This window comes from Macaca nemestrina, chromosome 11 (assembly GCF_043159975.1).
Source record: "Macaca nemestrina isolate mMacNem1 chromosome 11, mMacNem.hap1, whole genome shotgun sequence".
Classification (NCBI taxonomy): Eukaryota; Metazoa; Chordata; class Mammalia; order Primates; family Cercopithecidae; genus Macaca; species Macaca nemestrina.
The window spans coordinates 66,084,596-66,098,760 of record NC_092135.1 but is presented as its reverse complement, the minus strand read 5'-3'; the positions used below and the strand labels follow the sequence as shown (position 1 = coordinate 66,098,760).

Sequence of the window (14,165 nt, the reverse complement as noted above, 5' to 3'; positions counted from 1 at the left end):
TGGGAGGAGTTGGATTATCCCCTCCAAGCAGAACAGGAAGTTTTTCAGTATTGCCAGATCATTGGACTTTGAGTTTGCAGGGGGCAAGGACTTCAAAGTGACCTTTTACTGAATATAAAAGTCAGATTTTCTCTGTAGGAATGTGTCCTGCCTACAGTCTAGTGCCTGATGCAGTGTTCTCTGACATGGATTTCGAGGGCTGTTGTGGGCTCTTGTCTGTTCTTCATGTTGTTGTTCAGTGTTTTATATCATCTCTGTATGCTCACATAGAATTATTGAAGGCCCTAGTTTATAGTAGCCTGCCATGTTTTGTGTGGCTTCTACATGCTGAACAGGGGCCAGTGGATTCAGTTTTTAAAAATTGAAATTCAGATGGAACATTCCTCTTCAGAATGAGCTCTCTTATGAGACCTGACTTTAGAATTAAACTGGATGTTCTGCAAATCAGAAATGCCTGAAGGCAGAGAGCCTCCCTAGGCTTGTGCCTTGAAGTTAGGTGCCACATCCCCCCCAGTGACCTACTTAAAAACACACGCATGGTAAGCAGTCCAGAGATGACACATCCAGTAAAAGTGCTCTTCCCCTTGCTTTAGGTTATATAGCCCACCAGTGCCTGCTCTCTTCTATGTAGACCCGGCGTGGAGCACAGCTTCACCTCCCTTGTCTGCAGGTGTCCTCCCCAGTGATCAGCTGATGTGCATTCCATTCACTCAGCCAACACTTGTGGAGGCCTCCTGTGTTCCAGGCAGTGGTCTAGGTGGAAGGGCTGATTCTAGGAATAATAAGGCTGGAGGAGACCGCTCCACAAGCATGGAAGTGCTAGGATGAGGTATGCAGAGAGTACCTGTCTGGGAACTGTGAGGAAGTGACTAATTCTCCTTGGGGTTGTTCAAGAAGGTAACATCTCAAGTGATTCATTCATAGCTTGGGCGGGCTCTTCTCCCTATACTCCCCATCAAAATGAAGTAATCTTAAAAGGTAAACAGCTTCAGTGGCAGAAAGGTTATGTGTTTTACTCCAGGTTGCATGTTTGTCAGTATCAATATTAGGACGAAAATCCTACAGTAGAGTTTCAGCTTTGAGGGGCTGAACCTCTGAGTAAGTGCTCTTGAGACTAATGTTAAGTGTTTTTTTTTTTTTTTTTAAACCGGCAAGCAATCATATTCCCAGAGTGATTTTTAAAAAATCTACTGTGTTTCATTAAGAAAACAAAAATGCCTAGAAGTGAATTCCAGTATTAATCATGTTGAATTAGATGGAAATTAGAGTCTGTTCTTTTTTAGCTCCTTATCTCACACATACGACTCATCTGGTGGCTGGCTTGAATTTACCTAGACTCCCTAATAATAATTTTCATTATCATTGAAAATTATTAAAATTAGTAAATTATTGGATTTCTTTATATTAGATATCCCAATCCATATACTTTCTGCATGTTCAGTAATTGTACTCACTATAGAGTTTTTTGTTTTTTGTTTTTTTTTTTTTAGTTGTTGCTTGAGATGTAACTTGTGGTCCAAGGTGAGTTTATTTACATTTCTTCTGGTTTGATTCCTCTCTCTCTTAAAATCAGAACCGAGGACTACTATTTATTTTTCTGTGGTGTTATCAGATGGTTCTTGATGAGTTATATACAAGGGCTGCTTTTCTTCAGTGAGGTCTGTGATCTCTAAATGTTTTAACAGGCTTTCCCAGGCAAGGTACTTTATCCAGGTCTATGGTGAAATGTAAGTTAAGTACATTTCACTGAGTGGCCATTAATCCACCTGATCCTACTCTTTGCTTTTTATGTTTTATTTTATTTTTTATTTTTGGTAAGCTCTAAATCTTTTCCAGCAACCTTGGAAGGAGGTTCTACTAACTTGTTCTTTTGATGGAGGCAGAAGGACAAAACTAGTCAGCGTGGTGGTGACACAAACCAGGTCATTTAGGAGGGTCACCAGTTTGTAGCTGCCTTGAGAAACATAGTCGTGCTGCGCTGGGCTCAGTGGAGGCGAGCGGTTTGTGCACTGTTACCCAGACAGGCCAGCAGGAGTGTCTGTTTTCTAAATTAATGTGTAGGGCAAGTTGTGTGTATCTCACCATGACTGTTGTTTGTCTTTGACTTGAGATTGCGCTGTGCACATGTTCCTGCCACATAGAATGCACCAGATGACAGAAGAGTCGCTGTGATAAGGTTTTCTTTCCGTGTGAAATAGTAAGACGAGGAGGATGGCGAGATGTAGTAGATCAGTTTGGGTCAGTGTCCCAAGTACATGCTCATACTATGTTGAACCGTATGACGTGACCATTTTTGATCTAGAAAAATGGCAGTTTCACACGTGCAATCTAATAATTTAAAATTGGGACCATCAGGTAAGGAAGGGTGTACCTTTGAAGGCGAATAGCAGTAACACACCCAGGCAAAATAACAGCCTGTGGTGAACTTTTATTAGACTCACAATGCTTTTATATTAAAAAAATTTATCGTCAACCTTATTATATTAGGAGATGTTAATGCAGAATTCTGGATTTTCAGCCTTTCTGGAAAATTCTGACTGTCTTGCTATGCTAGGTCCACGATCTCACATGGTGACAGTTAACTGAGGCAGAGTGGCAGTTGTGCCCCTGTAGAGCTCACATGAGTGTCCATTAGTTCAAGTCCTCCCCTGGCCAGCTTCTGGTCCTCATGTGACTGACTGACCTGTGGGCTTTGAGGTTGGACACATGATATAAATAGAGCTCAAAGAGTAAGCTGGGGAAAGGCAGGATTAGAATAAATCAGCTGAACCAAAGCCATTTGTTTTGTTTACTATCCATCACCAGCTAGCACCTCTAAAAAGAAAGCCTTAGCCCACTCTTGACTCTGTTCACTGATAAAGGACAGCTAAGCGTAATTAAGGAGTCCTTGCATGTGCTAAGAGATGGTCAAACTCTTATTAAAGTTTGGACTTTGTGCTTCTCATTTAAGTATAATATGGTGATTAGAACTTCCTTCCAGGGACCATAACTAATGTTAGAAGCTAATGTGATGCCTTGAAAAAAATCTTGCCATTTATGGGAAGGGGTTACTGGACAATTGACATCTTAACTTTAACATAAAGAAAAGTTCTTATGGACTAATTTTTTTTTTAAAGTACTAGATGTTTATTGCTACATTGTTCATATGGAGATGAAAACTAGAAATAAAGGGGATACTCATCAACAGAAGGAGGGCTGAATAAATTATGGTACATTAATACTATGAAATATTATGTGGTGTTAAAATGACAGATTGACAGGACACCGACTGACCTGGAGGGATTTCCCTAAGGAGCAACGCTAGCTCAGATTTAATTAGTGCTTACTATGTCCTAGACACAGTTTCAAAGGCTTTTTGTGTGTTAATGCATTTAATCCTCACAACCGCTCTATGAGTGAGGTAGCATTATGGCCAACTTACCAATGAGGAAACTGAGGCATGAAGAACTTAGGCAAGTCATCCAAGCATAAGCAGTTAGTATGTGGCAGGGCTAGGATGTGAACCCATGCAACTAGATTGACACAGATATTTTAAAATAACTTTTTTTTTTTTTTGAGATGAAGTCTCACTCTGTCGCCCAAGCTGGAGTGCAGTGGCACGATCTTGGCTCACTGCAGCCTCCACCTCCCGGGTTCAACTGATTCTCCCACCTCAGCCTCCTGAGTAGCTGGGATTACAGGTGCGCGCCACCATGCCCAGCTAATTGTATTTTTAGTAGAGACGGGGTTTCACCATGCTGGTCAGGCTGGTCTCAAACTCCTGACCTTGTGATCTGCCTGCCTCAGCCTCCCAAAGTGCTAGGATTACAGGCATGAGCCACCGTGCCTGGCCTTAAAATAACTTTTTAAGGTTAGATATCAATATGCGTTATACATGACAATCTTTCCTATGGAATATTAATTCACAGCTGTTTCTGAATTGTATTATCTCTTATATTTTAAACTCTTACGCTCATCGTGCTGTATCAGACTTTAGAAATCATTTAGTTCTTTGGTTTCCAAATTTAGCTCTCCTATCCTCTCTTTTAAACCAATTGAATCTTCCTGGTGCTAAGCACAATGAAACTCAGTTCTGACCCTGAGCCACTTTGCCCTCTTTTCCCTTGGGTGCCATATAAACAGTAGATATAGTTTACCTCCTTCATGTCACAGATGGAGAAATGAGTCCCAGAGAGAGCCAAAGATTTATTGAGTTGATGTTTTCAGGGATGTAAAACATGTTATGAGCCTTAGAGGTGTATTTTATTATGCCCATTAAGGCAGCTGAAGTCTAGATACAGCAGTTAGGTCTAAAGTCACAGAGGGAATCAATACCATGCTTGGATAGAATCCCTGTCTCACCTTCTTTTCAAGGCTCCTACTAACCTAAGATGCGAACTGCAATGAGCTACCAGAGGCCTTTCAGTTGAATCTTGCCATTTGCTGTTGACTTCATTAGGAAGTTTCTAAGAACTTCTAATTAGTATGGCATTCTCTGCCATAGGTGTTAGTGGAAGAATGACTTTGAACAGACATTTCAAGGCTTTTGTATTAGTCTGCTTGGGCTGTTGTAACAAAATACCATACACTGAGTGGCTTAAACAACAGAAACATATTTCTCACGGTTCTGGAGGCTAGGAAGTCCTGATCAATGTGCTGACAATTCAGTTTCTGGTGGGCTGTCTTGCTGGCTTGTAAACGGTCACCTTCTCGCTGTGTCCTCATATGGCAGAGAGGGAAAGTAAGCTCTCTGTTGTCTCTTCTTGTAAGGATACTAATCCTATTGGACCAGGGCTGTGTCCTGATGACCTCATTTAACCTTTAATTACCTCCATAAAGGTGGTAATTATCTGTAGCTGTATCTCTAAATATAGTCACATTGGGGATTAGGGCTTCAACATAGACATTTTACGGGAACACACATTCAGTCCATAACAGCATTTCAGTCATCCCTGTTAACCTCTGCAGAGGAAGTGATCCTATAGAAGGATTTATTCCGCTTGAAACAGGAATGGTCACCTTTGGCACTTTATTAGCCAGTGAATTGCCTGCTACATAGTAGGGATTTAATTGCTGTTTGTTGATGAATTAATATAAGCAAATATCTTTTTGCTGCTTTTTTTTTTGTGCCTAAAGTTTTCTTGGAGCTGTTAAGCATATTCTTTCACATTTGGTGATCAGGTAGTGATGTTTCAAGGAGGTTTTGCTTTGGTAGACTCTAGGAACGTTGTGTCATGTGTTGGAGGTACCACTAAATTAAGCATAAAGGAATAGGTGCTGTGTAACGGAGAGGGCAAGGAGAAGAAGTCACAGGAAACCTGGGTTAAGGAGAGTTGCTGTTTTAACAGAAAATACAGGTTTGAGCTTTCTGACAGGACAAAAAAGGAAAATATGATGTGACATATTTATTATTATCTGTTAAGTTACTTGGGAGGAAGACATTTTTACACTAGCACTAAATGCAAAGAGGAAGTTATTGTGTGAGTCATAGGAGCAGGGACTTTGAACATACTGTTGAGACTGCATTTGACAATAGTAGTGATTTTTGCCAAAGAAACACTGAAGTTTTTCATGTTAATTTCATATAGACCTTAGTGAAATGCAGAGAGATAATACTAAATTATATTTCCATGAAATATTTTTTTGGATAGCTGAAAGTATAAAATGCAGGTATGCAGTGTTCTGGTTATTCACCTTAATACCAGCAGCAATATAGAGGGGAAAATGAGAAGAGGTGTCAACTAAAGGAAAAATCTGCGTCATGGTAGTGAACGTGAGGAATCTCTTACCTCTGATTGCCATTGACATAATCACTATCTAAAACTTCCAAGTAGCCGTTCTTAGTCGGGAATTAGCAACAGCGAATTGAGACAGAGTGACTTAAAAGAGTGAACTGAAAAGATTTAAAGCCGCGCTCACTTAGCTTGTGCATATGTGCATACAGGCCGTAATCCTATAGAATGATTTATTGCACTTGAAATAGGAGTCAGGAATAAAATGAGAAATTCCTAAAATGTTAAGAACTCTTATTCCCAAAGCGGTGCATGATACTTCACTGAAAATATGCTACTAATGTTAATGAGTCGTGTCAATATCATATATTGTTCAAAATAAATACAAAGTGCTGTTCAGCATATTCATTGCTCCTATTTTATTTCATGTTGCTAACCCTTGTCCAATTCCTGTATATACAAGCCCCACATTTTTTAGCCTCCTCTTAAACTAATCAGCAAAGTGCATAAAAACCCTTAAAGCAAGATAGCCTTGGTATTATTTCTAAATGTCCTTTAGAATTATGCAGTTAGGTCACCTTTCCTTTCAAAGCACAGATTTACTCTGATCCTGGGAATCCTCATCTAGTACTAACAGACTTCAAACTTTTGATCATCACTTACAGTAAAACATGTCATACTAAAGCTTGGGCATAAGTGAAACAAAAGTTTCATAAGGCAGTTTTTACCCGTAGTACATTCTGATGCTTCCTTTAAACAATGCTGGCCTCCACCCAGTAAGTTGATTTCGTCACAGAGGGAATCAATACCATGCTTGGATAGAATCCCTGTCTCACCTTCTTTTCAAGGCTCCTACTAACCTAAGATGCGAACTACAGTGAGCTACCAGAGGCCTTTCAGTTGAGTCTTGCCATTTGCTGTTGACTTCATTAGGAAGTTTCTAAGAACTTCTAATTAGTATGGCATTCTCTGCCATAGGTGTTAGTGGAAGAATGACTTTGAACAGACATTTCAAGGCTTTTGTATTAGTCTGCTTGGGCTGTTGTAACAAAATACCATACACTGAGTGGCTTAAACAACAGAAATGTATTTCTCACAGTTCTGGAGGTTAGGAAGTCCAGATCAATGTGCTGACCAATTCAGTTTCTAGTGGTCTGTCTTGCTGGCTTGTAAACGGTCACCTTCTCGCTGTGTCCTCATACGGCAGAGAGGGAAAGTAAGCTCTCTATTGTCTCTTCTTGTAAGGATACTAATCCTATTGGACCAGGGCTGGATCCTCACTGGCAATTGGAAAAAACACCAACCTGGTGCACAGAATGGTAGATGAGGAATAAGGATGCCTAGGGTCCTAATCCTGTGTTTTCCAGTTGCTGCAGGAAGCACATCCCTATCCTTCACAAGACCCTGTTTTCTCATTCATAAGGTGAGGGGGTTGGACTTGATGCTCTTTAAGGTGCCTTTCCACCTTTAACTTTGTTCTTGGTCTCTTCTACAGAAGGGAAATGTTGGATTTAAAGTAGAATGTCCGAAATGGTTTAATGAATGATTAAATCCATTCATGTTGTGACAGTGATCTCAGGTCACAAAGCTTCCTAATTATTCTGTCTAGAGATGAGAAGTAGCCAGTTGTTCCTTAGTCAGCTGTGGTTGTAAAGCAGTAATACTTCTGTACTTGTAAAGCTCAATAAAAGATTTTTCTCACCACCTACCCCTCCCTGTTTTTAGAATTCTTACTTTTTGTTCCTTGGAGGTTAGGAGACTTTCACTGTCAAGGACTTAACTGACTATGAGAGGTATCCCTGTATTACATATGCTTGTTTTGTCCTTTCTGGGAATTAATTTATTCTTTCCTGTTTTTGAAACTCCTTGATTTGAGAATGTTCTGGAATGTGGATTAAGGTTGGAGAAGTTGAGCTGGGGGAAGATTTTTTGCAGGTAGAGCTGAGGATGGTTTCCCATCAGCAGCTAAAGATGTTTGTTGATTTCTGTGATAGGTACCAGGCCCAGTGCTAACCAGCTGCATAGCACTTTCTCTGTGACTCCCTTCAGTGATAGTGTCTTGTTCTGGAGACTGGAAAATATACTTTGCTATCAGCAGACTTTTTTTGGTGTTTGGCTCTGCCATCTGGACCATTCTGGATTGAACCCAGTGGGCTGTGATCTGCAGGGCCAGTGAAGCCAACCTAGTGGGACCTGGAGTAGCAGCCAATGGGGTAGCAGCTGATGGATGAGCAGTGAGATTAGGAAGAGGAAGGCCCTTTCAAGCCACCTGTCCATAGCACTCTCTTCCCAGACTGAGCTCTAGCAAGTGAGGCTCATGCAGACCCTCCTCTAGGATGTTTGTCTTCTGTTGAACCATATAGGATGGAAGAAAGTTTTTTCCTAGCAAGGCCAGAACAAGTGAGGAAGGGAAGGGTGTGCTCTGGCTTGTGGGAAGTAGAACAAAAGCACAGATCTCGGAGTCTGGCAGACCTGATGCTGATCCTGGCTCAGGGACTTACTAGCTCTATGTGACCTTGGGCAAATTTTCTGAGTCCCAGTGTTCTCACATGTAAAATGAGGCTAGTAATAAAAATGTACAGGCTCATAAGGAGTCAAGTGCCTACTGTGCAGTGGGTGGTCAGTATGTGTGTGTGGATTTTCTTTCCCAGTGAACACAAATTGGGCTTCCCTGGAATGGTAGTCTTTTAAGTTGGAGACCTGGGTTTGGAGGAGTAGGGTGATCTGCTGGGGTCGCCAAGTCAGGGGGCCAGAGCTGATGATGAGGCCACAGGGCAGAAGATAGGGCAGAGCTCCAGCCCTGTAAACACCCATTTTGACCCTTCCTTGGGGTGGGAACGCCCTGATTCGCACTAGAAATGTCATGCCTTTCTATCACATATATTAGGAAAGCTAATACTGATCTCTCTTGTTGCCAGATACTCCCCTGCTTTCCCTTTTGTAATGCTATTTGATGAATCATTTGAGAAGTATTACCGAAGAAAAACTTTAGGGAGAAGGATTGTCACCTCTGACCACCTTTGCACAATCCTGAGTGCAGGCTGTTTTCTCTTGTTGGCTATCTGGAGTGCTGGAGGATTTATGTGATGAGAATGGCATTTTTGGTATTATTTGCAGAATTGAGATGCCTTAACCTGAAGACCTTTTTGCCCCTATGGAATATGAAACCGATTAGGAGCTCTTTGTGCTCTGCTGCAAATCATTACACATCTACATTTCACTCTTATAAAATATGGATAATGACATGACTGTCTCTTAGGAGTCTGAGTGCATTAGCTAATGATCATTAAACCTTAGAAATAGGAAATTTATATGAATGTCAGGAGCTTTTGTAATTACATATTTGCATCATTTTGTTTGGCATCCTTGGAAGTTGTGCTTTCAACATGAAAATACTAGGGTTGATTCTTGTTTTTCTTGTTGTGGAGAAAGCTCTGAAGAAATAAGCTCAAAGAGTGTTCAGACAGATCAATTATCTCAGCTTCTCATGAAAGCCCTGAAGGAGCTCAGACCAGAGTGGTTTGGTTTGGGCTGAGGTGGAAGAAGAGCTTGAGATATTTTAAAGGCACTCAAGCTAGAAAATACCAGGAACTGAGGATGGAAATGGCTTTCATGCAAGGTTGTATGTAGATGCTCATGTCCCTTGTCCCCTGTGTCCTCAGACATACATTGTCTGGAAAATGCAGTATTTTTTTTTTTTCCTCCTCCAGATAATTATTTTAGGATTTAAGAAACTCTTTTAAATAAAAAATGTCAAATGGTAATGTTCTGAGTACTCTCAATAGAAGAGTTTAAAAAAATTGATCTTTAGGAAAATAGTTACAGATAGTAACCTCACAGTGTGCCATTTGATCGCTGATGTTTTTATTTCATTGCAGGCAGTGGAGCTACTGCTGTGGTTCAAGCAGCCCTATGCAAACCCAGGCAAGAACGTGTAGCAATAAAACGGATCAACTTGGAAAAATGCCAGACCAGTATGGATGAACTATTAGTAAGTAACAGTGCAGGGAATACCTGCGGGTTGCTTTTTTTAACCTATGGGTATATGGAGATGGTTGGGAGAAAGGTGTTAATCTCCTATTTTGACATATGCATTTCTTGGAAAGCAGCCCCTACCACTTCCTGCTCCCCAGATTAATGAGACTATACCTTGTGATTGTGTCGTATAATGAACACCTTCCTTTGCTTTGAGAAACAGTATTTTGCTCAGTTAAAGTAATCCCAAGGTGAGAATGGCCTCAGCGTTGGCACTCCACTTGCTGTATCAAGGGCACACACTGTGGCATAACCTAACATGTCAGGATTACCGACTGCAGTTTTGAATGGTGAGCTTCTGGCCCTCCGTCTAGAATGTGTGACACAAATGGAAGTTGCCCCCCAAACTATTTGTTGGTCATTTTAGCTTTCATAAATTATAGCATCACACAGATTTGAGTTATTTTTTAAAAATGCTCTGTAGCTTGCATTTGGCTAATGAGAGGAGTTTGTTTTTCTTAACACGGCAATTTGTACTTATTCTAAATGAGTACCTCATATAAATAATTGGAGCTTGTCAGTGTGGATATGACTATAGTAGCAATGGTTGGTTGAAGGAACATTTGCTTTTGGCTTAGCTGACTCATTATTAAATGAACAGCTTGGCAAATGGTTATTAGTTGCCCGGCAAACTGTGAAGGGTTTGAGGGTTTAATCTCATAAATATCGTTGTTGTTCTACCGGCCAATTTTCTTTTTTTCCCTTTTGGCCATTTATTTGAGGATAATAGAAAACCGCAGTGGAGGAGTTAACTGATTGGTTATCCCCACACTAATCCCAGTACAAATATTAGTCCAGTAGCTCCATACAAGCTACAAAGTATAATGACAGTTGGCTGCAAATGAAGAAGCCTTTTGTTACAGTCTACATTGAGAATGGAATGTCATTAACAAGAGCTTTTTGTCTTTACTCAGAATATAGCTTTTATTTTAGGCTTAATTACGGTACACTATAGTATAAATTAAGTACAAGGATAAAGCCGTACTTTTCCAGATCTGTTTGGCCTTACATTTTAAATTAGGCTACACAATGCATAGATTTCGTTGGGTTTTTTTGAAGCAATGGATTGCCCGCTAAAACTCAGAAGAAAACCAGGGCTACCACAATTTAATGTTAATTTTTGAAATTTGCATACATTTAAGGCTTTTACCCGCCTTGAAATTTCAGCTGTTCTTTGCTCTTACTGAAATTCCTACTGCATGCTACTTGTCTGTTGCTTGCTATCTTAGTGACCAGTAATATTGTGCCTTTGTCACCCAACCGGTTTTCAAGGTCACTTTCTCTGAGTTGGAAAAAGCATTTTATAAACTGTGGGGAGAGTTGGGTCCTGCTTCTGCCACTAAACTTGTTTTGGCTTTAGTAGAGTTACACAACAGCTCAGCGCGATTTAAAAAGAGTTGAATTGGAAGTTTTCTTCTAAGATCCCTTTAGGAATCCTGAAATTCTGTGACCATGCATAAGTGTACTTTAACATTTAAAAAAAAAATTTGGAGTACACATTTAAATGTATGTACTGTTTGGATGTATCACTCAAGAATTTGCCTATGATACTTACGTTTTTGTTTTTGTTTTGAGACGGAGTCTCACTCTGTTGCCCAGGCTGGAGTGTAGTGGCGCGGTTTCGGCCACTGCAACCTCCGCCTCCTGGGTTCAAGTAATTCTCCTGCTTTAACCTCTCGAGTAGCTGGGATTACAGGCATGCACCGCCATGCCCGGCTAATTTTTGTATTTTTAGTAGAGACAGGGTTTTGCCATGTTGGCCAGGCTGGTCTTGAACCCCTGACCTCAGGTGAGCCATCCACCTTGGCCTCCCAAAGTGCTGGGATTACAGATGTGAGCCACCGTGCCCGGCTGATACTTTGATTGTGGTGTTCTATTAGAGGTCTCAGCCATTTTTTGCCATTAGCAGAATATTGATAGAGAATATATGTAAGGCTTGTGTGTACTTGTGCCTGACAGTCCTGGAGCCTGCCTTCTGGTTTGATGGGTTGGTCTCTGGTCTCTACCAAGCCCTCAGTTGCCCATAGCCTTCACGTTTCCCTCTGCTGGCGTTTCTTCCATAGTCAGTGTCCAGTGATGGTAACTGTGTAAGCGTCTGGGTGGAGGTCAGCAGGGAGGCTGGTCATTCTGATTTCTTTCCTTTGTTTTCCTGGAACCAATAAGCATAGCAGTGTCATTTGGAGCTACTTGTAACTTAGGTAGAGCTGTCTATCTAAAGGACTGGTGCTTTTGTGGCTTTGTGCTTTGCTTCATTCGTCTGAGGTCTTAGGATTTATGAGTTTGCTTATTAGCAGTTAATTCATTTTCTCATTCTTATTTTCTTTCCTTAATGCCCATCTTGCAATAGAATATAATATATTTGCATTGTTTATTTTTCATTTTATATTGATTTATTGCTTTGATCTTTCCTACCCTTGAACCTTTGACCTTTTGGTGTGTTGATATATTTAGAGAGGGGGGAAATGGCTATGGTTCTTTAGGATGTACAACTCCCAGGTTCTTTTCAAACAAAAATAAGTAGAATTTACAGAGTATAGGCTGCCTGATTTTGCCAGGCTTTTGTGGCCCAGTTATTGGCACATGAGATTGTGTGGAGCAGAGTTGCTGTCATCTTTTCAATGTCTAATACTGCTGTTGCTTGCAGTTTTATTATTTCAGAGGGCTCACATTGTGGCAGTGTTTGGACATCCGGTATCCTAATAATCCTTTAATTCCGTGAGTGTATATTATACACAGGTCAGTGCACTGCATCATCTCACAGACTGGCCATGTGTTAACTGGAAACCATTGTTCTTAGAAGAAACAATGGCCACTGGGATCTTTTCTTGTGAGAGTGTTATGTCATAGAAGTCGATATTATCAACTATGTTTTGGCCACTGGGACATGTTTTTCTCTTGATGACACTCTATCACCTCCTGACCCCCACTCCCAGCTCAGCCCCCATCTACTACCTGTCCCTTTCCTGTCCCCACTCCCTTTGTCCCATAGTAAAGTGGGATTTACACACACAGGTCAGAAGCGATGGCACACAACAGTTTTAGACCACTGGGCCTGAACTCGACTTCTTTATGTGGTAGGGGCTGTCAGTTGAGTTTCCCGTAGGTCATGGAGCTGGATCCAGGGTTTGCTGAAGGAGTCAAGTGGTCATCATTTCTGAAGGGAAGTGCTAATTACGGTGTCAGCTTCTCTGTGAATGAGGAGAGGAAAAGAAGTGTTAGATGAGATCATTGGTGCTAAATAATTGATGTTTCAAATTTATACTGTTGAAATGAGTACTGTAATATTCTGTAAAGTTAGTTACAGATCAAATAGGCATTTATTTATTTATTTGGTAAATACTTACTGAGTTTCTGTATTATGCTTAAGCCCATCAAAAGGATGGCTTTTGGGTGTGTATATGAGAGTACAAGGCTTTATGCCCACTAAAAATTAATTTTAGTTTAACAGCAATTAGATTAGAACACTCCCAAATTAGCTGGGCGTGGTAGCGGGCACCTATAGTCCAAGCTACTCGGGAGGCTGAGGCAGGAGAATGGTGTGAACCCAGGAGGCGGAGCTTTCAGTGAGCCAAGATCGCCCCACTGCACTCCAACCTGGGTGACAGAGTGAGACTCCGTCTCAAAAAAAAAAAAAAAAAAAAAGAACACTCCCAAATAAATGTTTTTCTTGGTATGATATTAATAGCAATCAATCTAATCCTTTTTTTATGTATTCTTTTGAATTTTCATGTATGTTTTGGAGTTTGGCCTTTAACTGTATTCTGATCTCTGAAGGTATAATGATCTTAGTGTTTAGTTTTCCAGGAGCCAAGGATATGTTCTGTTTTGTTCTGTATTCCTTACTGTGCCAACATAGATGCTTTGATAATTTCTGAAATTTGTTAACCCCACGTTTGTGGTTAACTCCAGATTTGTGAGGCCCATGATGGTGTAAATGACTGATTATAACTAGTTTAATGCTCTCTAGGAGATACTTACGGTTTTAGAGCAGAACTTGTTAACACCAGAATTATCAAACCCCATTAGATGCTAGGCACTGACTTAGGTGATGGGAAAACAGAGTGGATTCCTATTTTAGGGGGAGACCATAGACTAGTGAATGAGTCTTTTCATTTTTGTTTTGGGTTGGTGAGATTTTTGAACTAAGAGATGTCTTTCTGGACCTTTTGTCTTTATTTGCCCAGAAATGGTTTAGCAGATGACCAGACAGTTTACTTTTCTCTAATATGTATTCCCTTGAGGGAGTTCCCGCTTTCCAATAGGAATTTAAGACTTGCTCAGTGGGTCTGACCCATTGTCTTGCAGACTAGTATATTCTGTGTGAAGATGGCCTTGAGGTTTCCTGCAAAAGCTTGGTTCTCTGGTTTGTGGTCAACCTCTAAGGCTAGGGATGCTGTGCTGGGCCACTCTTGACTTCCC

The 14,165-nt window shown here is 40.7% G+C and overlaps 1 protein-coding gene across 4 annotated transcripts in view; it reads left to right on the top strand.

Moving 5' to 3' along the window:
- LOC105483292 (serine/threonine kinase 39) overlaps nt 1-14,165 on the top strand; it is a 293,955-nt gene that overhangs the window by 54,876 nt on the left and 224,914 nt on the right. For all 4 annotated transcript variants that reach the window (XR_988152.3, XM_011744080.2, XM_011744081.2 and 1 more), the window contains exon 2: nt 9,590-9,702. Coding sequence is in view for 3 of the 4 variants with exons in the window: in XM_011744080.2 (XP_011742382.2) it covers nt 9,590-9,702 (113 nt within the window). In the remaining variant the exon portion in view is untranslated. The remainder of the gene's footprint in view (nt 1-9,589; nt 9,703-14,165) is intronic.